A 20,455-nucleotide genomic window follows, 5' to 3' on the forward strand; every position below is an offset into this window, starting at 1 on the left:
GTATGACTGTTAATAGAGGCCACGAGCCCTGCGTTGGCTACCTGTAACTGTTTGCACGTTGTTCATCCATTGTACACCTGGGTCTCCAATCAAGTCATTGTGCTTGCGCGGTCAATCAGCTACAAGTCTTCCGAACGACGGTGAGTGTAGGGTATGAAACAAAGCAGACGAAGGCATCTCTTGGCAGGAAACAACGAGTCACAGCGATGGCCTCGACACAATACAATACATCAGCGGATGGGATCCCATGGCGCAGCCGACACCTCAATCGCTGTCCAATTCAACCTAGGAGTACCAAGAACATCTATGAGCAATTCGCATGATCACGCATAGTAACTTACCACATCAGCCATCTTCTTGGTAGCTCGAGTTGCTGCGGCGCGTGTCGAAGATCTCCCAGAGGGGCCGAAGGCGAGGGTGGACTGTTTCGCTGTACTCTTTTTAGTCGGGGCTTTCTTTGCGTGGATGGTTGACTGCCGAACGCGAATAAGCATGCGTAGAATGGCAGTAGCAGCTGAACGCACCTGAGGACCGCGGCACGATTCGTACGCTTCGTCGTTTTGGGAGGCGGCTCTTCGTCTTCAATTTCATCCTCGTCATCGTCAGACACAGCCTATATATATCATTACCTGTCAGCAGCCAAGAGACTGAGGACGTCTGACACGCACCGCTTTCTTTCCACGACCCTTCGCAGGTGCTTTCTTAGCAGGTGCCGCCTTCTTTGCCGGTGCCCTAGTCTTTTTCTTTGGCTGTTCAACCTCGGACGGCTGCTCGAAGTCAGAGCCGCCCGCATCGACATCCATCAGCATGGAGTCAACTGAAGCGTCTGAGTCGTCCGCGGCTCTGCCTTTGCCCTGTGGCGAGATCAGTCGGGTATATAGCTTTCATTATCATGACGGTTTACCTTTGACTTGGCAGGTTGTTCTTCACCACGTCGCTCCAAGTACTCCTGGTTCTGCTTCTCCCGCACCTTGTCGACCTGAGAATGGAACACGACTGAGTGCGCAGATGCTCGCGACGACAGTGCCCGCCACGTACGATTTCATCGAGGCCATCGTCAGAGAGGTCCTCCTTCCCGTTTGCCTGCACGCCTTTCATCAATGACTTCAACGCAGTCTGCACGTGTCTGCAGCGACATCAGACCCTGACACGCGTACTGAAGCACCGACTCCACTCACGTCTGAATAGCGTGTATATCGTCCTTGTCCACGAATGTCTCGATCGCATCCGACATCCCCACCTCGCCGAGCAGCTGGAGCTCCTGCGCCGCCAGGTACTCCCGCACGAGCGTCTGCACGCGCACTTCGAGAGCTTCTCCGAATGCTCAGGTCGGGGTCGTCGATGCTGAGCTCGGGCTGGTCCGCAGTGACCTTGGGTCCGCGACGCGCGGCCGCCTTAGCACGGTGGAAGACGAGCACGTCCCGCGGGTTCGCGAGTTGCCCCTGGAACTCCTGTCCGAAGCGTACGGGGTTCGAGAGCTCGGAAACACCTGTGGTATCGACCTATGACGTGCGGCTGAGACTAGATGATGGGATGTTAGGGAAGGAGGGGGGTACCTTTAGTCGGACGATAGGGAGCATCCGAGGGAGTTCGTCCTCCCCTTCGGCGACGGCGCGCTCGTTCCGCTCGTCCCATAGCGAGTTGGCCTTCTCGATGAGTTCAGTGACCTAGACAGTGATCAGCAATGCACCATCCAGTCAGTATGCACCGACGCACTCGTCGTTTGAGGTATTTAGTAATCGCCATGCGGTCCGCGAGGTCGATATCCTCCTCCTCCGCGATCTCGCTGAGGACAACTTCGTCTAGGACGAACGGACGCACGGTCCGCAGTGGTATAGGCGTGAGCTCGAACTCCTTGCCTTGAATCTTGAGCAGCGCAACGTGCCTAGCAGGCATACAGTCAGCGGTGATTACAGCAATGGAGACAGTGCGACGCACTTCTCTATCGACTCCCCGTCCGCGAGCGAGGTGGCAACAGACGATCCGGGCTGTGATACGTAGTACTTCTTACCGGCCACAGACTCGGGTACGATACGGCAGTCGTGTTCGTGACCCCAGACGACCAGGTCAACGGTGTCATCAAACATACCCTCTGGTACTGATTGTTGTGGCCCGTGGGCAACCCTGCATCCCGATCAGTCACTTAGCCCCGTGCTCCAACATGCGCCCACGCACCGGTTCTGGTGCAGGATCAAGATATTGAACCAGTCGTCCTTGTCCTTCGGCATGAACATCCGCACGCGGTTACTCCGGAGCTCATAGTGCATCCGCTGGTCCTTGATGTTTCCGACGCCGTACATGCCGAGGCGCGTGTTACCCTTTCGCAGGAGGACAGGTTTGATCGCGATGCCGCTCTGCTGCGCCTCGGCCGCGTTGAGCGGAAGGTCGACCTTGCCCATGTAGTTGATGAGACCGCTGATGGAAAGCATGTCAAGTGCGGCCAGGGCGCCTTGCTGTATGCGCTTTGAATGTGCTGTGCGATGAAGCGAGCGCAGAAGACCTACCGGGCCAGCACCTTGTGGGTCGTCGTGGTTCCCATGGATGGAGAAGACTGGGATCGCAATATTGAGGTTTGGGTCTTCGTAGTTAACGGCCGGGAATCTTTCTCCGGGAATCAGCGTCACGTCGGGGCTGAAAAAACAGTGTCATACGAGAAACCAGGTGCTCTGCCTTCGTCCGGGTCGCTCAACAGCTCGACTTGAATTGGCCTGTCCCCGAGCGTGTACTCGCGCAAAAGGGCCATCACTTGATATAGACAATCGCGGGATGGTCGATTGTCGTGAAACAGATCTCCGCCAAGTAATATGAAGTCGACCTGAGTGAGGACACATTGGGTCAAGAAATGCCATAGCCACAGCGACGAGCAGTCCACAGTGCGGAATAGGTGAGCACACGCATATGTATGTCCGACGGACAATCTAACAGTCGATGCGCATCGACGCACATTCGCTCATAACTATTTGCATGACGTTAGACACCCCTCGTTTGTTATAAATATGGCCGGGGCTCCAATCGCCCCCAGGTTTGCGATGTCGCGCCGCCAATGACTGCGACGGAGGCTGGCGCTTTCTCTCAAACGAAGCGTCTTTTGGGGAGTCCGTCTGCATGTACAACACGCCGGGGGTATCTATCATTATGCAAATAGCTGCCTTACGCAACACATTTATAAAGACAGACTTACATCGTTTTTGACGGCTAGTTGTAGGATCTCTCGAACGTATTGATGGAGTCTTGTCCTCGAACGGGGTCCCTCTCTAGGTATCCTATGTGGTTGTCGGTCGCTAGCAAAATTTTGATCGTGTCATCCGCATCTACGCCACAGCGGGGACTTTTAACTCAATCTGAATCGACGAGCGAGATAGAGTGACACACAGGCATTCTAATGGTCGGTGGTGGTGGTGCGGATCCACGTTCGTCGTCAGATGCCATTAACAACTTGTGGACCTGCGATTGTTGGCGGCTTCAGGAGTATCGAGCTTGGCGTCTACACTGCAGACTGAGCTTGCAAAGCAGTAGGTTTTGATAGTATGAGTAGTCTTTGCAAAAGATATAACGCGTCGATGATTTGATGGAGCGAGTAGTTGAGCGAAGTAACGTCCTCAGCGCCAGCAGTCGGTTAGCGCAATGGGAAACACGACGCGACGCGTCGCGTCGCGTCTCTGCGCAGCCACCGAGTCGGCGTATTCCGTTAATCACGTGATAAATACGTGATGGCGGGAATTAACCGCTTCAGTCACCAAATCAAGTAATTCCCGCTATCCCCGCACGTGTCCTGTGTGCTTTTGGCGGTGCCTGCCAGCTTTAGCTCCTACCAACACGTCCTCCTCCCTATCATCCCGCGAGCTGCCCATTTCCTTGTCGTCGCGAGCGCTCTTCGCGTGGTCTCGGTGGTTTGCAAACGGTCGCACGCTGGTCACTCTACGAGGAAGCCGCAGCCGTCACGGCGCTCTCACGACTCGAGCTGTCTCCCCCACATTAGATTCTCTACAGCCTTATAGAACCTATACAACGTCACTGCTTGGACTGGTCTCATGTCTTCCGCTCGCCATGGACACGACAACGCACCACCGAGCAGGGCCCTCGTCGTAAGTCGTAGCGTGCTTAGCGTCCGGGATCATGTATGAGATGTCCAATAGGCCGGTACGGTGACTTTTTACCTCGTCGCAGCACTGTCGGTACGTCGAGAACTTATCTGGTGGCGTTGCAAGTACTGACAGAGGCGACTAGATGGTTATGGCGTATGTGGTCACCGTGTAATCTTTGCGACACAGCTGACAGAGTTCTCTAGCAACAAGTGGGTCCTCAACACCACGGATGTTCCGCTATTCTTCCTGGACATGCAGCTCATCATTGCTGTTGTGCTCTTCCTCTTCGCGCACATGTTCGGGATGATCCAACTGCCATTACGTTGGGACTGGCAGATCATCAAGGGCCTCATACCGACAGTGTCGCTCAGTTTAATTGGATTGAGGTGCGCACACGACGTCAAGTTACAACTAACTAATCGCTCAGTCCTCTCCAGTCTCAGCAACTACACCCTGAAGTACGTCGACGCGTCCTTCTACCAGGTCGCGCGTGGCATGGTGCTCCCTTTCACCGTCGGCACGTCCTTCTTCCTCCTGCACGCCCGACCCTCCCTGCGCATTTTGATGGCCTGCTCCATCGTCACCTCGGCTTCTTCGTTGGTGTCTTCATGGACGGCACCCACGTCTCCGCGATCGGCATCACGTTTGGTGTGGTCAGCTCTATGATTACCGCGCTGCACTCTGTCGTGATCAAGAAGTCCCTTGACGTCGTACACGGGAGCGCGCTCCACCTCTCGTGGTACACGAACTTGCTGAGCGTGATTGCGCTGACTCCGGTCGTCGTGCTCGGCGGCGAGCTCCCCGGCGTGATGAAGCTGTTATTCGGTCCGGAGTCCACGCCGGGCCAGCTTTACACATTCATGCTGGGCTCTCTGATTACGGTAAGCCATGTCCTGCTCTCCTATGTCGAACGTGGCCAACTCATCCTCTCAGGGCCTCTTCGGCTTCTCATGAGCATCGCCAGTCTGCTCTCCATCAAGGTCACCTCTCCTATCACTCACATGGTCTCGTCCGCGGTGCGCGGCGTCGCTGCCTCCCTTCTCGGCATGTGGCTCTTCCACGATATCATCACAACGTGAGCGTCCGTTTCTCCACTCCCTCGTCAGTCGCTCACGTCGCATTTCCAGTGGCCGCGCATCATCCATCGCGATCATTCTCCTCGGCTCGCTCTACTACACCTGGGTCAAGCACAGCGAGTCGCAACTAGCGCAGCAGAAGCCGTCGAATGGTGTGTACGACCGCGTGCCCCTCGAGGACATCGAGGCGGGAAAGCAGGGCAAGCCCGAGTAGGTGCCCGCTCCCGCGCCCTGGCGGCGAAAAGTAGTGCGTCAATGACGATCATATTGTTATGTGCTCTCGACGTGTTATGCGCGCTCGTTCCGGCTTAGTTATATAGACGGTGTCTGTAATGAACTTCTGGGGGCGGACGGCGTTGTGGTGTGCGTGTTCAGTGAGTTCTCTGACAGGGCGGAGTCATGGCGGATGTGGGCTGGCTCTGTGGGTTGTCGGCGTCGCGGCTGTGTTCATGGGTGCATGCGAAGTCGCTCCTCTGCCACTGAGTGCGGGTCCTGCGCAGAGGGTCGGACGCGTTGTCGATGCGATCGATACTCGCGTCCGGCCGCGCGATGGCACAGTAGTATCGCAGGCACGAACGCTCTGAAGGCTGTCCGGATTCCATATCACCTACTACTTCGACTTACTCTCGAGGACCTCGAGGACTAACGGTGAGCACCTTGTTAGCCAAACACCGTTGTGCCATACGACTGCCAGACATTGTTCGGTACACTTGTGACATTCTCGCGACTGCATGTCTCAACGCCCATAGTGAACGAGGTTGGACGTGCAGTTCACGCAGAATATTCGCCACGGATATGTCGATGCGTGGTTCTAGACAAGCAAATACGCAGGAGTGACTTAGAGCGCGCCACCGTGACCGTGGTACTCATACGAGGGCAGTAGAGCTCAACGCGCACTCGGGAAGGAGCTATGTATCACGAATGTAGAGGATCGCCGGTGTGACTGACTCCAGTGGGCGTGGAGGATACAGTGGTCTTATATTGACGGGCACGATACATGTACAGAGACGAAGTGCAGGTTACTGGACCGGGGAAGTTCTCGACATCTGACCTCACCTAAGACGGACGAGATCACCTGCGAGCAGTTTGACGACGAGGCCGCTGCTGACTATACGGGTCCTTAAACGCTTCGAATGTCCAAGCTCATCTTCGTGGCTATCCGATTCCTCGTGCGACCGTTTCCGTCTCGTACGATGGTCACCATTTGCCGGACCCTCGCCGTGATCAGTATTTGAGAGACTATCGGGAGCTGCCTGAGCCAGGCTCCGGACGGAAGGCAGTGGTAGTGATCCAGCAGAAAATGTCCGAGGATGGGGCTGCACTCGTCCCGGAGCGTCGTCTGAAGAGGGACTGGGGGACTTCGAAGTGGATCTCGCTCGTGCCGACGCAGTAGGTAGATCTCGTAACTCCGGAACCGGTCCTCGTATAGCCATGGGCGCTGGACCAGATCCTCGTGCCAGAGGACGTTTGACGGTTGGAGCATTCGGCATTCGCAGCAGTCCAACTATATTGTCGCCGGCCCAAGTTTTCAAGTGCTGAGCGCGAGGTCTTGACGCGAGTGGAGGTTGGGCACCTGAGAATGCACCGCGCTCGATCCCGGGAACGACATCTTCGTTCGTAGGCTGCTGTCGCTCGATCTGTGGAATGTCTTCGGCGCTCAAAGTCCACTTCTCCTTTCGCATCGGCTGCCTACGGAGTATGGCAGTCATGATCTCCCGAGACATAGGCAAGTTGATCGGTCCCAAGTCACAGCGAGCCTGCGAGTTGACCTGGCTGCTCAGAATGGCGCCCTCAGGTCGCGCTAGATGAGGTCGATTGGGATCGGCAAGGGTGACAAACGGGATTGCCTTGTCACCAGATGGCCAGTCTTGCCGCGCAAGTGCCTCGTCGAACACCTCCAATACGCTGCCATATGTCAACGATTTGAAACCAGACGGATTATCCTCGTCGAACATGTTCAGCTTGCACAGCCTCTTGAACTTGGTGATGAGGTCCGTAAGCGGTTTGTTATCTTTCACGCTCATTGGAGGCGACAGAAGCCAGCCCCTCTTCTTATCCGCCAAGGCTCCATAGGTAGGTTGGTCGAACAACGAACGCAGCGCATCGAGTCCGTCGCGATGCGCATAGGCGGTGTGCCTCAGCACGAGCCAAATCAGGAGCCAAAAGAACGACTCCAGGTCGTGACGGACATCGTGGATGACATCACCTTCGAGAACCTCCATGGCCATGAAATACAACGTACCCTGTTGGAGATCGATGTCAGTCTGAGGACTCTTTCGCCCTCGTGACATATGAAGACTCACAGTACGCTCTTTACATTCCATTCTCTTTGCCTCTTCCGAGATTCCAGCGGCGCCTCGACCTCCACTTGTTGCCTCATAGGGCTCGAGCGACGCAACGTGATGTCCCCGCATATATGGCTCTGACAACGTGATCCGCTCTTCTGGTGGCCGCTCAAGCCAATTCACCAATGCGGCGCAGTTCCGTACGTTCGCTGATGGTTCCCACGAGCTGTTTTTTCCGTCGTATCCTTCCCACTTCACGTAGTACCATTGCTGCCCTCCACAACCTTCTCGGCAAGTATAACGTCGACACGATACTCCCTCTGGGCATTCCTGCTGACAATTGGCGCAGGCACACGACGACGACTACCTTGGTTGTTGTTGCAAGAGGGTAACGCGCACTCTGGATGGGCTGCGCTAGCAGGCTTTAGGTCGCCACCGCCGCTTCCCGGGATCCCCTCCGCTTTCTTAACGTATTGCTCCCAGCTCTCGACCGTATGTTCGTAGCCTTGATCGAACAGATGTGCCATCCAATTGAAGGCATGGTCGAGATCGTGGAGGAAGCCTCGCCCATTGCGATCAAGATGTTGCCCTCGCTGATGTCGCGGTGTAGGATTCCAGCCTCGAATGCTGTTTTGTGCCCTAAAAGCGACACAATATCAGCTAGGTGTTGCGTAGTGTAATTTCAAACATGATACATACCATAAATTGCGTCACGTAGTGCTTGCACCATCTCCCTCGTTCTCTGGAAGCCCGATAGCGGCGTACCAACCGATTTTGAGACGATTCTCGTGTGGCTTCGCTCGAATAATTGGTGAGATCCTTTCACTTGCTGTTCACCGGAGCACGTCTGCTGACCGACTCGCTCCTCGGCAGCCAGTTGGAGGTCCTCTGTGCCAAGGTCATTGCCGACAATAATTTCCGCCAGCACATGCCACGCTCCGCCCCAAGCCTTCATGACCACCTCCTCAAGAATGTCGTCGGATGCGTCCATCATGAGGTCGGACTGCATAAGCCGCGACGCCATGTGTCCATAAATCTGTCTGTAGTATTCTAGCTCAGGCTTGCGCGCCAGCTGCCGCCAGGAATCCTTGATGATGACCTGCACTCCACATGGCCGACCCTCCGCATCAGTCTCCACGTTCGTCGGCCAGCCCTTCTTGTCGACCTCCAACGCCTTCCATACTGTCGTGGCGCGGGAGAAGAGACGCGTATTCGCAAAGACCACTTCGTAGAGGAGATACCTCTTGTCCTCTTGCCCCTTCGATCCCTTGACGGTGATCCAACGACATGCCTTTAACGTCTCGTTGTCATGGGTGACGCCCCCTGCACGCAACTGCTCCTCTCCTCGGTGCGATCCAGCGTCGTGACAAGGCGAACAGTTGGATCGGCTCCGACGACGTCGCATCCTTTAGGGATTGGATTGACGAATCGCCACAGAAACTCGTGGAGAACGCCCCATGTGCAGCCGCGTAATCGAATGCTTCTGAGCAAACGGCTCCGGCGTGGTCGAACCGATAGATGCGCGCCTTAGTGCCATAGATGCCGATGGCAAAGACGAACAGCCTACTCTGTGCGAACAGGACATTGCGTGCACTCTTGGACAGTTGTACCAGTGATTCGTTGTTCGCCTTCGAGTGGTATCGCATGGGATCAACTCTCTCTGTGCTCTTCGCCTCGAGAACAAGAGATATGTTTCGCCAGCGATCAGGGAATTTCCCCGAGAATGTCTGGCCAGGGAGGGAGCGATAACGTCGGGCCTGGTGGAGTGGAGTTCCCGTTCGTATTCGCCGTACGGAGACTTGTTATGTGGTGCGCGTTGTTATGGAAGCAAAGGCGTCGTTCAGGCGCAAAGTCTGTGACCAGGCTCTTGAGGCCAGTACTCTGGACAAGCATCGGAAGACTGTCTAGACCCGCACTCCCCGACGACTTACCAGAGGCTCATACATGCGTGGTTCCGGCACACCCACAGGAACGTCAAAAGGATGTCGAGTTTTAGGAGAGGTCAGCTCAATGCGGCTGGGCACATATCGACGCAGGAACTCGTCGACGGGAACGGGCATAACCGCAATTATCCCATCTACTTCGTTCATCCACATGACCATGTTCCTCTCGCTGGTCTGCTTGATATCCATAACAGTGAACTGGGGCGATGATGCCGCAGTTTGTGGGGAGGCCAGCGAAACTTGCAGGAAGGATTACAGCCGGAACCGCACGAGGGCCGTGCAAGCGCAACATCCGCGGTCCTTTAAATTGATGGGGCACGTCTGAGATCCAAGCTTAGGCCAATGATTAAAGTTGTGTTAAAAAGGCAACTACCTCAAAATCGGTCTGATGTATGACGGTCGTTATCACGGAAAATTACTTACTGATAAGTCGTACAGGAAATCGTACTTTTCGTCTGTAGTCGGCGCTTAACTTCGTACACTTCGTACTTAGATGTGCCGACTGTCGTACGCATTGCCCTAGCTGAGGTAGAGTATAATTCTGCACTGCTCGGTCATAATCTGATATTCGACTCCCTACAGTGAATATGTAAACTTGTCCTTTAGAGATATACATTGGTACTTCAAACATGGAGCTTTGGTCAGCCTATTCGTATGTGCGACCACATTTCCAGTGTTCGCCAATAGTGAATCCCTACTCGTGAATCTCGGTCTGTACGGATTCCCTGGACTACGCGAGGTGGGTCGCTTCTTTGGTTGGAGCTTCAGTCGACCTACTCCGAGTCGTGGCTGATTGTATTTCCGACCTTTGCCAGGAGTCGCAAATCTTTCTCCTCGGTAATCTCAGTCTTTGCGTGTTTCAGGGACTGCACGATGCTGAAGTTTCTGTTCTCCTTAGAATCCTCGCATCGATTCCAGTGATCGAAGCCGAAGACCACTGTAGGCGAGGTCGGTACGAGGTGTGTGCTTATTTGTTCGTGATGCCTCGTGGGCTTACCTGCTGCCCCTATTACTAGAGGTCGCTGTCGTCGTCAGCCAACGAGTCGACTTAGGCTGCCTGCCTTCCCCTGCAACACTCGGATCGTCACACCTGGCCTAGTGTCCCCTCAGTCGTCGAGTTCCTCTCCATCTTACTCCCCTCTGAGCTCGTCCGAGTTGACAGCTTGTCGCCTCTCAAACAACCCTATCGGTGAGCTCTGCCCTCTCACGATGGATTAGCTGTCGAGTTCCTGACACCGAAGTGCCTCCAGTCGCCCACTGTTAATACTTGCCAAACCTCGTGAGTGCCTCGAACTTGTGTATCGTTTCCATACATGCCCCTGACCTCGGACTCTCTCAAGATTCATTGCTCGCAATATTCACTGTTGCATACTATTCTCTCCATAATATCGGTGAGTGCCTTGCCAATCGTTCTGGATGCTTTGCTCATATCCTTAAAGGTCGTCTGGCCTCTTCATCGACTTGTGGGTTTTTCTCATTCTTTGCTACCATCCGAGCTGACCCATCGCTTTACTAGAGTTCACTGTATACTTCAAGCTCCGAGTCTGGTTCTTCGTCGCTGCCCTGCAGCTATAGTTCATTTACGACACTTCAGATTCACAGTGAGTATCCATGCTCTCCCAATAGTCCTTCCTGTTGACGATACCTCTTAGCCTGCCATGGATAATCGCCCCCTTTCGCAATCCTCGCTCGACCCAGGCCTACTAGCTGGTTTCACGCCTGCCCAGCTTGCACAGCTTCGCCGGGCTCTCGACTCGACTCCGACAGCATCGTCGCCAGGCCCTCAGGGTCCCACCATGTCGTCGTCAGCTCCAAACACTGGACAGCCTGATGCATCGCCTGCTGCTGCGAGTGCTGCACCTCCGATCGCGCCATATCACAGCCATCGGAGCCACCTGTCGTCGTCGTCGCTGGCCCCACCTGAACCTCCGCAACTCGCATTTTCGGCTGCCCCTGCCCCCCTGTTTCCTACTTATGGGTCTCAGCCAGCACCTTCGCTCGGCTTCCCAGGTGTTATGCAGGCTGCGATGCCACTTGCTGCCCCCTCGCCGACCCAGCCATTCGTCGGGTTCAATGCGACACAAGCACCAGGCACCTCGCAGCGAGTCAACATCGAGAGGCGAACATCAGCTGCTCGTAATGCAGCTGGTCCAAGTCGGCAGCCTCGTGGGGCGAGCTCGGCTCCCCGAGCGACCCGATCGCGACGCAGCCAGGCTCCGGTCGTCCCCCGGGGCATACACAAGGAGATAGGCCCATGCCTGACTGAAGCTGGTCAATTGCGGCTCGTCGCTCATGTATACCCTCCTTCTGTAAGCCTTTCAGTTGATCAATCGTGGCTTACTTTGCTGAATCGCTTGCTGTAGCTCGCTCCAGATGCCGAATCGATGGGTTACAAGTTCCCCCTTTTCCAGTTTCGCTACTCCACCATGCGAGACTACCTCAACTCCTTCGGCCTTGCGCGCACGTATGAGCGCCCTTTCGAAACATCCATCGTCACTTTTGTTGAGGATATTATCGCCGATCTCAGGGCGTCACCGCTCGGCTACGATTTGCCCAGGTACTCAATTTCTCGCAGCATCGCCACGAACAGCTCGAGCTTCAGCTTCTGTCGCTGCATAACAAGGGTACTCCCACCCAAGATGGACAGGCATGGCTCCATCGCTACCCTGTTGCACCAGACATGACCATCGCCACCCTCGCGTCGACTATGTTTGTCTTGTACTTCTGTAAGCCTCGTCTCTGTATCCGGGATGGTGCACTTCATGTCTACTTCGGTATGTGTCCATTCGTCTTGCTCATTCGCTGCAGGCACATGTTTACTCCAACTTCATTAGTCATTGCCAATGCCCCAGTCTCGCTTCGCCTTCCCTCTGCCCTCCCCGAAGCCCGCCTCTTCCGCATACCTGCATTTCGGACGGATTCTATAATGGGCTGCCCGCGATGGGACGTCTGGATCGGGGCATGCTCACGATAGCGATGTGCTCTGTGATTCGACGTGCCTAGCCAGAGACTCGGAGTTACTAGTAGCGACACCGATGACGAGGTTGAAGAAGCCCTTGGCCTAGTTGGCCCTACTAGTCCTGGGTTGGAGTCCTCAGCCTCGACGATGGACCTGCTGGTCCAACTGCTCCTGCGGCAGTGTCCAATGCTCCGAGCCACCCCCGACGAGTATCGGCGCGGCCGCGCAGAGCTGGGCAGCACAAGTAAGTGTCGTGCCTGTTATTCAGTCATCGCTGCTTAACACCTATGCAGCTATCATCGATCCCTGCTCTGCAGCGAACGCGACTATACCATGTTTGTGCTGGACTTGATCCCTCCTCGACTGGGATGGTCGACTCCATATCGTCCGGCGTCTGGGTCCTACCACCCTGCTGTACGATGCGAGGCTCTCGCAGAGCTCAGGAATGCAGTTTTTGAGGCTGCATCTGATGGCCAGAGGCCTTCTTGTCGCCTCCGCATCGACGGTTCTGACGTGCCACATATGGCAGTCATCTTCAAGGACATGCTTGGCCAGGCTGCAGTCAACGGCGACTTCACCCACATCCTTGCCATGAATCGATCGTTCCGCGCGTAAGTCTCTAGTTCCCCATGTGTTCCTCCTCGTGGTAATGCTCGTCGTTCTCAGCATCCGCACCACGAAGTTGGCGACCTGCCTCTTGTTGCGTCGTTCGGCGATGGGCTTGAACGGCAGACAATGATGGTACTGCTCGCAGAATTCTCTCGCTGCTTACCATCGTACTTCATGACGAGGCTTGGCGAGAACTCCAACGTCCTTGCTTGCCCTCCGCGAGCCTTGAGTCCTGCGCAGAAGGAAGAGCTTGGGGCCCTCGGTGCCATCGTCGGCCTCTGCTTGGTGAATGGTATGGCAATCCCGAAGATCGCAGGGGAATGGTTGATCTATCTTCTCAATGGCTGCAACTTTGAGGCGATCACGCGCGAGGTCACACAGGCCTTCCATCCTCGTCTCGCAGCGGAGATCATCCAGCTTGACAGCATTGGGCCGACTGGCGATCTCACACCTTTCGAAGAAGACTTTGTCATTTACCTTGGGAAGCATGTAAGTCGCCGCACATGATCTGCTTTGTAGATGACGAGACGAGATTTTGCAGACTGCATTGTACACGATTCGTGACGAAGAAACACATGCTGCTTTTGCCCCAATGCTCCTGTACAAGGCTCTGCTAGGCGACGACACTGTTGCAGAGCATACCGATACTCGTGCTTTCCGCGCAGGCTTCGAGTTGCCGTGTCACAACGGGTTCACATTGTCGAAGGTTCGTTAATGCAGCACTATCAGCCGAGGGACTACCTTTCTTACAGTCTTCTTCAGGCTGCTCAAGCATTCGCCGGTGGACCAGCTGCACTCGTGATGGCAGCCTGTTCGACACGAATTGGCAGCTACGAAAGCCTCAAGCCTTACCTCGATATTATCGTCAAGCACACCGTCCCTCTTCCCCTGAAGACGATAGCCTTCGACGATGGGCGCGCCAGTCTAGGGGATGTGGTCAGGGGCTTCCTCCAGCGCACAGGCATTCCCTGCGCTGCGTCGTTCGAGAGGAAGCGAGCTGCCGGGACGTTCACCTCTGACCTCGTTTCACTTGAAGAGATCGACTCTCCGAGCTTCCGCCCTCGCATGCTCGCCATCGCTGCCACTGGCTCCGACTCGATTGTGGGTAGCGAGAAAATCAAGGTTCGTACTCGCAGCAGGTCTGCATCGTTAGTATGCATATGGATCCTGAGTCGGTTTTCCAGATCACTTTCGTCGGCAATAGTGACGAGGCGTATGCCTGCCCTGTCGCAAGCCGCGCATTCTGCGAAAAGGAAGGCATCGTCAGCTGGCAGACATGCTTCAAGGAAGGTGTCGTTCCGACTGCCTACCTCGCACAGCTCGTCCACGAGGTATACGATCCGAATTCGGTGGACAAGCCGACGTCCCTCCTCAATGCAATCGACAGCTGGCTTCTTGAGGAATTGCTTTCTGCGATCGCCAGTCCCCATGGTGGTATCCTTTGATGTTCTCATTCAGTTTGCAGGTGGAGGCGACTCGGGCCTGCTTTACGATCGTAGCGACGCCCGAGTCCTCCCTGCCTTTTCCGCGTGGTCTTCGCGCTATTCTACCTTGCTTACCATTTGCACTTCATTCACTCATATAATACTCGTCGTATGTTCTATCTCCTCGCCGCTCGCTCGCAGTATGCACTCGTAGTCGTACAGATTCACCCCTGGCAGTTTTCGGGCTGCGCTGTACCGGTATGGCTTAGGAACAGAACATCTATGAAATTTATGTTGGCTCTGAACTATCGTGCTGATTCTTGCTCTACAGTTCGCGTCCACCACCGTTCCACCAGTCCTCGTTGCCGGCGCCGCCGTCGCCAATGGAGGGGGCGCGAAGTCGAACTTCGGCGCGGCACTCAAGGTGGCGAAGCGCATGAAGAGGCGGGTGGTAGCGGTGCAACCTCGGGGTGCGCAGAGTTGCGCGTGCACCAGAAAGGCTCGAAATCGAGCAACCCGGTCCCGGCGCGAGCGCGCGGCCCGGTTCTCAATAAGCTGCTGGGCGCCGGGGGCGGGTGCCGCAGGCGCGGCAATGGGGATACCGGCGAGTAAGGGCACCAGGAAGTTGGCCAAGCCGCCGCGGGGGCAGCAGGCACGAGGAAGATCTCGGCGCTGGCGAAGCCGCCGGTAGCGGGCGGGCAGAAAGTCCCGAGTTGCGGGATTCTTTCGCAGGTGAGCGGGGCCGGCGCGGGGCGGCTGGAGAGCGCATTGGGTCCAGCGGAAAAGGCGGCGGGCACTGCCTCCCAGGACCTGGAGGGTGGGCGCCTGCGCACGCGCAGCCAATGCTTAGCCAAGCCGGCGCAGGCAGCGCGCGGCGCGCAGGCGGCGGCGGCCACCAACCTGGGTGCTCTGCGGCAATGGCCAGCGGGCGGGCACAAGCTGGTCGATTGGCGCTCGGGCGGGCGCGGCCAGGCTGCAGCCGGCGCGAACTGAAGGCGCGCGCCCGAACTCGCTCCGCCGGCGGCTGCGGAGAGGGGACCAGAGACTGCAACCGAATCCTCCTTTGGCGACCCTGCAGATGCGACCACCCGGGCCTTACCCCAACGCGAACATCGATGCAGGATCGCCGCCAGAAGAGCTGCGGCTGAGCATTGGCCAGTACCTCAAGATCCGCAAGCGCGCGGCCGCGGCGGTTGAACTCGGGGCGCGCGCCGCTGCCACCTGAACGCGGCCTCCAGAAGGCATCCTTCATGCGCGCGCAGCGGCCCCCGGCAACCTCGTGAGTGTGGGCGCAGCGTGGCTCTGCCCACGCACCGCGCGGGACTAGGTGCGGGTTGCGGGGCACCCGGGGACTGGCCGAGGGAAGCCTGCGCTATTGCAGCGCTGCGGGGCCCGGGAAGCCCCTGGAGGATGGTGGCTTCATCGTGAACCTGATCCAGTCGAGGCGGACGAACAGGATGATGCCCTGCAGGCGCGCAGGTAAGACAATGTAGAGGGCCACGACAAGATAATCGAAGGCGTACCCAGACCCAGGCAACACCCACCCAAGTGGGATTCCGCGGGTGGTAGCGAACCTCAGATTGGCGTACACAGCGATGATCGTCGACACGAGCTGTACGACGCAGCACGCCGTGAACAGGGCGCGGATGAACCCATGCCAGCGCGCCACGAAGTTGAGAGCCTGCGAGATGACGGTGACGTGGAAGTAGACAATTGAGCGAAGGACATGGCCATTGTTGTTCGTCGCCTGCGTGGGCCCTTTCTCCAACGTTACGCAGAATCTGTTGTAAAAGATTCGTCTTGATGCAGATAAAGAGCGACGAGGGCAGTCGTGGACAGTGAGGTGGATACCGAAGGCGACGGCATACGAGAAAGTCTCGGCCAAGTCCCAATTGTCCGGGCTGTTCGAGGGCAGGACACGGTCGGCAGAGGGTCATGATGTCGCTAAGCTAGAGTCTGCTAGACGCACTGATGAGGTCGTGCGCGACGCGCGCGGCGAGTCCGCGTGAAAGTTTGAACGTTTGAACGGCGAGCGGACCGTGCGTTTTTTTTTAGCATGCTTGACGACTCGGGCAGCCACCACGACCGCCGGAGTCAAGTCGGAACGCGCCGGCGGTCAGGCGAGCTCGAACTGACGCCCGACTAGCTGAACCATCAAGATCGCCCGAGTCTACCCTCTCCGATCTCCCTCTCCCGCTCTCCCGCTCGCGCTCCTGACCCAGCGGGTCCCTCCTTTCGAATCTGGGAACCTCCACTCGACATCCGTGGTTCTGGTGACAAGCAACCTAGCCACGTGAACCAGGTCTTGCGCAACGCGCGCGCAAGTCCAGCCTCGAGCGACAAGACTGTCCAGAACGCGATGAGCGCAGAGCGGGGATGATATGAGGAGGATAGAAAAGGATAGTAGGGGCACGGGCGCGGGGAGCAGGGAAAGCGAGCAGGAAGCTTGCTCGACAATCGACGGTACGCCTTCACCGGGCGTGCCCACCCAGTCACTGCCGCCCCTCTCTTCGCCGCCGAACATCGCGCATTGGGTACGCCGAGCCTATCGCTCCGACGTACGTGCTCCAGACGAACACCCGCAAGCCACAGACGAACACCTTATTCTTCCCTCCTCTGCCCGCCTCACTCTCACCATGTCGGACTCGCCGCAGCCATCACCCCCGGCTGCGCCCCGCCGCCGGCGCCACCCACAGCTCTTGCAGGTAGAGCAGCTCTGCAGCCAGTATCCGCATGCACACTGACCCACCGTGACTGCGCTCTCAGTGTACCAAAACGAGCCGACCAAATGCCCGCTCTCCAGGCTCTTCTTCCACTCCCTGACCGACGAGCTGGCCGCCAAGATGCAGCACATCCGGACGCGCATCCGCGAGGTCGTGCACCTGGGCAACTCCGCCGTGCCTGTCATGTCATTTCCGCCATCTCCACCATCTCCATCGCCTGCCCACGCGGGATCGGCGCGGCCGCCTCATGAGTTCCGCACAACGTCGGGCGAGACTGCCCACCTGGGCTCCACGGCGCACCTGCCGCCATCGCCACCGTGTTCTGCCCACTTTCTCCCCATCCTCTCCTTCGTTCTACTCGGCATCTACCCCTCTACCAGCGCAGCGCACGAGCCAGGAGTTTGCGCGAGTCTATATAGCACAGCAAGATGCTCGTTCCACCCGCAATCCTCACGCCCGGCGACCTCCAGTAAGCGCACTCTGACTCCAACCTCCAAGATCATCGCACTCATCGTACCCCTCTACTCGCCCGCCTACCCTCGCTTGTACGCATCTTCGGTCGCCTGCACGACTGAAGGACCCCGAGCGAGTCTGCCTAATACCCGAGGCCACTCCGCCAGTGGCTCAACCAGTCGCTCCTAAAGACGGGCAGCCCATCTGCGCTCATCTCACCACATCCAAAGGGTGCGCCTCTCATCCTCTATTCGATCGAGAGATGGGGGAGATTCACTCCGATGCAGTCCCCCCGCCGCCGACGGACATCGAGGCGTCCAAGCGCCTCTGCGTGGACGGCCGTGGACCGGCTTTGTGAAGCCGCATGACAAGGTGCGTCGTGCCCGTCTGTAGGCCTCCTGGTCTCTGACGAGGGCAGGTCATTGGCATTGGCTCTGGCATTGCCCTACGTGGTCGAACGTATAGTCGCGCAAGGAGCGGCTCGCAACAAGGACCGCGTGTTCATCCAGGCGAGCTTCCAGTCCAAGGAGCTCATCGTGAGCGCGCAGCTGTTGCCCGGCGGCATCGACCAGTACCCTGTCATTGACGTCACGATAGGCGGCGCGGATTCGTGCGTGGACAGTCCGTGCCCATGCAGGCGAGAGCTGATCGCGCCGCGCAGGGTCGACAAGACGTTGAACCGCATCAAGGGCGGCGGAGCGTGCCATCTGCGTGAAAAGGTGCTCGCGGCGGCTGCAGACAACTTCATCGTTGCGGCGGACTACCGCAAGGACACTGCCGTGCTTGGAAAGAACGTGCGTGTCTCCCTTCCCACTGCTGCCCAGCGCCCCATCGACCGGACTTGCAGTTCCAGCAAGGCGTCCCGATCGAGGTCGCACAGTTCACCTACGCGAAAGTGCTGCAGAACGTCCATCTCGTCGGGTCGCCGAACGCCACACTTCACATGACCAAGTCGAAGGCGGGCCCCGTCGACGGCCATGCGCGACCAAACGACCACGCTGCACACGGAGAAGGGCGAGACACTGAAGATCGAGGAGCAGGTTCCCCATCATGCCGCCTCAGTCGCAGGCACCCCCAGAGGCGCCACGAATCGGGAAGATCCGGACGCTAGAAGACATGCTTGCAGAGCAAGACATCATCAAGCGCGAAGTGAGCACGATGCGCGAGCTCATGGAAGAACGTCCGCGCGAGATGGAGATGCTTCGAAGCCTCAGCGTGTGGAATGGTGCCATGACCAATCGTGCGAAGAACACTGCATGTCCGCTGACGATGGCGCTCGAAGCACCAATATGCGACGACGTAGTGTGGAGGCGACGGAGGGATGAACTCAGCCGACCGGGGACGCCAGAGCCGACGGGTATGGGTATCGACGAGGACGAGGACGAGGAGCAAGAGCAGCGCAATCGTCAAAGGAAACATAGAGAGAGTTCGCATTTGCCGCCGCCATCCTCTCTCCCGACTCCCGCTTTCTCTTCCTCGATGCCTGTGTGGCACTTCCCCTTCTTTCCCACCCATGTTGCAGGTCTCTGGACGAGTACGCTACCGCTCTCGCTTATCTTCGCAGCCATAGCTGCATCGTCATTGGTGCAGGTGAGTTGCGTGGCTCGTGATAGCTGTTTCGCGCTTACGTCGTTGGCGTGGCAGTCCCGGTGGTTACGTCGTGGCTATCAACTTGAAGGCTGCACAACTCGGTCTGAAGGTGAGCGGCGGCGCGCTCGTTCTCGAGCTCAACTGCTGCTCAGGTGGCCGCGGACGTCAAGCTCGTCTCCGTTGGCCGTGTCCCTGACTGCCAGCCTCGGACTGGACAAGATCGGCGTGGAGGTTGACCCCCGTGGCTGCATCGCGATCGACGACCAGTATAACTCCGGTGTGAAGTGCATCCAGGACGTCACCTTGAGGCTGATGCTCGCGCACAAGGCCGAGGAGGAGGGCATATCGGCGGTGGAGAGCATCGTGGTGGAGTACATCAAGGCATACGCGCACCCAGGGGTGGCGGGGTGCAGTACAAGGTCGGCAAGTTCCCGTTCCAGGCGAACTCGCCCGAAGACGAACCTGGACACGGAGGGCTAAGAGGCGGAGACGGACCGCATCCTCGGCGCGCACATCGTGGGCCCGAACGCGGGCGAGATGATCGCGGGAGGCGATGCTCGCACTCGAGTGTGGCGCGAGCTCGGAGGGCGTCGCGAGGACGTGCCATCCGCACCCGACCCTCAGCGAGGCGTTCAAGGAGGTGGCGATGCCTGCGTCCTCGAAGCCGATCCACTTGGGACAAGTTAGAGGCGATGGTTTGGGTTGAGTGCCGTGTTTGTTGTGCTCTCTAATACATTGACTCTAATACATCGACAGCATGTTTGCTGTTAAACACGCGCTTGAGTGCATTTTGCGCCGCGCGCGCGTGAGAGGAGTGGGAGGTGCGAATGCGTGGTCTCGAGGCCGGGTTCGCCGAGTCTGCAGAGCCTGCCAGCAGAGGCGATCATGAAAGAAATGGACGAGTGCGCCGCGTTGGGCGTACGCGATTGCGTTCGAGGTCGACCGCCATAATTAGCTACTCGGGTCGCCGGGGTGAACGGTGGTCGCCAATAGTGTGCATGCGAGCATACAGTGCGCCGTTCACTTCCGCGTGCAACCACGTCCACCGAGTCGCCGCGGCGCGGCGCGGCGCACGCGAGGAGTGAGTGTTCCGCGCCACCCTCCCCGACCATATATCCCTGCACGCGAGGGACGAGCATGCCCGCCGGCCACGTCCATATCTGGACGTGACCATATCCGGCCATATTCAGCGCCTTCGACCCGTCCACCACCCGCATTCCCCGCTGTCCAGTCCACCGTCGTACAGGTCGCCCGTCACCCAAGCCGCCCGCATGACACAAGCCCCACGTAGACACACCAAAACGCTGT

The 20,455-nt window shown here is 57.6% G+C and overlaps 8 protein-coding genes across 8 annotated transcripts; 5 read left to right on the plus strand and 3 right to left on the minus strand.

Moving 5' to 3' along the window:
* Positions 1-230: 230 nt before the first annotated feature.
* Positions 231-2,743, minus strand: B0H18DRAFT_1124692 (Mre11 DNA-binding presumed domain-containing protein; the record flags this gene model as incomplete). The annotated part of the gene is made up of 14 exons (XM_048034903.1): positions 231-285; positions 342-473; positions 525-613; positions 669-854; positions 905-979; positions 1,039-1,126; positions 1,179-1,291; positions 1,371-1,502; positions 1,557-1,667; positions 1,717-1,885; positions 1,939-2,124; positions 2,176-2,453; positions 2,505-2,601; positions 2,652-2,743. The coding sequence occupies 14 exons, from the start codon at positions 2,741-2,743 to the stop codon at positions 231-233; spliced, it is 1,803 nt and encodes a 600-aa protein (XP_047887325.1).
* Positions 2,744-3,884: 1,141 nt separating this feature from the next.
* On the plus strand, positions 3,885-5,773 carry B0H18DRAFT_1040256 (uncharacterized protein). Its single transcript, XM_048030541.1, has 7 exons — positions 3,885-4,175; positions 4,228-4,238; positions 4,289-4,471; positions 4,523-4,681; positions 4,744-4,997; positions 5,019-5,160; positions 5,213-5,773. The coding sequence occupies exons 2-7, from the start codon at positions 4,228-4,230 to the stop codon at positions 5,373-5,375; spliced, it is 912 nt and encodes a 303-aa protein (XP_047887326.1). The 5' UTR covers positions 3,885-4,175; the 3' UTR covers positions 5,376-5,773.
* Positions 5,774-6,095: 322 nt separating this feature from the next.
* B0H18DRAFT_1040261 (uncharacterized protein) lies at positions 6,096-9,480 on the minus strand (the record flags this gene model as incomplete). Its single annotated transcript, XM_048030542.1, has 9 exons — positions 6,096-6,665; positions 6,931-7,404; positions 7,465-7,691; positions 7,712-8,008; positions 8,146-8,785; positions 8,815-8,852; positions 8,888-9,173; positions 9,197-9,244; positions 9,378-9,480. Coding segments are annotated over 8 exons (2,394 nt in total), but the record flags the coding sequence as incomplete, so codon positions are not given.
* A 3,490-nt stretch (positions 9,481-12,970) lies between these two features.
* On the plus strand, positions 12,971-14,468 carry B0H18DRAFT_89601 (uncharacterized protein). Its single transcript, XM_048041410.1, has 4 exons — positions 12,971-13,446; positions 13,499-13,663; positions 13,720-14,079; positions 14,142-14,468. The coding sequence occupies exons 1-4, from the start codon at positions 13,084-13,086 to the stop codon at positions 14,400-14,402; spliced, it is 1,149 nt and encodes a 382-aa protein (XP_047887328.1). The 5' UTR covers positions 12,971-13,083; the 3' UTR covers positions 14,403-14,468.
* Positions 14,469-15,268: 800 nt separating this feature from the next.
* Positions 15,269-16,459, minus strand: B0H18DRAFT_1040269 (uncharacterized protein). The gene is made up of 2 exons (XM_048030543.1): positions 15,905-16,459; positions 15,269-15,846 (listed from the first exon to the last, which is right to left on the minus strand). The coding sequence occupies exons 1-2, from the start codon at positions 16,316-16,318 to the stop codon at positions 15,754-15,756; spliced, it is 507 nt and encodes a 168-aa protein (XP_047887329.1). The 5' UTR covers positions 16,319-16,459; the 3' UTR covers positions 15,269-15,753.
* Positions 16,460-17,067: 608 nt separating this feature from the next.
* On the plus strand, positions 17,068-18,137 carry B0H18DRAFT_1040272 (uncharacterized protein). Its single transcript, XM_048030544.1, has 2 exons — positions 17,068-17,086; positions 17,148-18,137. Exon 2 carries the CDS (start codon positions 17,225-17,227, stop codon positions 17,744-17,746), a length of 522 nt encoding a protein of 173 aa, XP_047887330.1. The 5' UTR covers positions 17,068-17,086; positions 17,148-17,224; the 3' UTR covers positions 17,747-18,137.
* On the plus strand, positions 17,998-18,527 carry B0H18DRAFT_828389 (ribose 5-phosphate isomerase A-domain-containing protein; the record flags this gene model as incomplete). The annotated part of the gene is made up of 3 exons (XM_048039370.1): positions 17,998-18,167; positions 18,219-18,351; positions 18,405-18,527. Coding segments are annotated over 3 exons (426 nt in total), but the record flags the coding sequence as incomplete, so codon positions are not given.
* A 257-nt stretch (positions 18,528-18,784) lies between these two features.
* Positions 18,785-19,694, plus strand: B0H18DRAFT_1040277 (uncharacterized protein; the record flags this gene model as incomplete). Its single annotated transcript, XM_048030545.1, has 2 exons — positions 18,785-19,147; positions 19,202-19,694. 2 exons carry the CDS (start codon positions 18,788-18,790, stop codon positions 19,625-19,627), a joined length of 786 nt encoding a protein of 261 aa, XP_047887332.1. The 3' UTR covers positions 19,628-19,694.
* Between the last annotated feature and the right edge of the window lie 761 nt (positions 19,695-20,455).

Source organism: Fomitopsis serialis (genome assembly GCF_022376445.1).
Source record: "Fomitopsis serialis strain Sig1Antser10 chromosome Unknown B0H18scaffold_130, whole genome shotgun sequence".
In the NCBI taxonomy this organism is placed as follows: Eukaryota; Fungi; Basidiomycota; class Agaricomycetes; order Polyporales; family Fomitopsidaceae; genus Fomitopsis; species Fomitopsis serialis.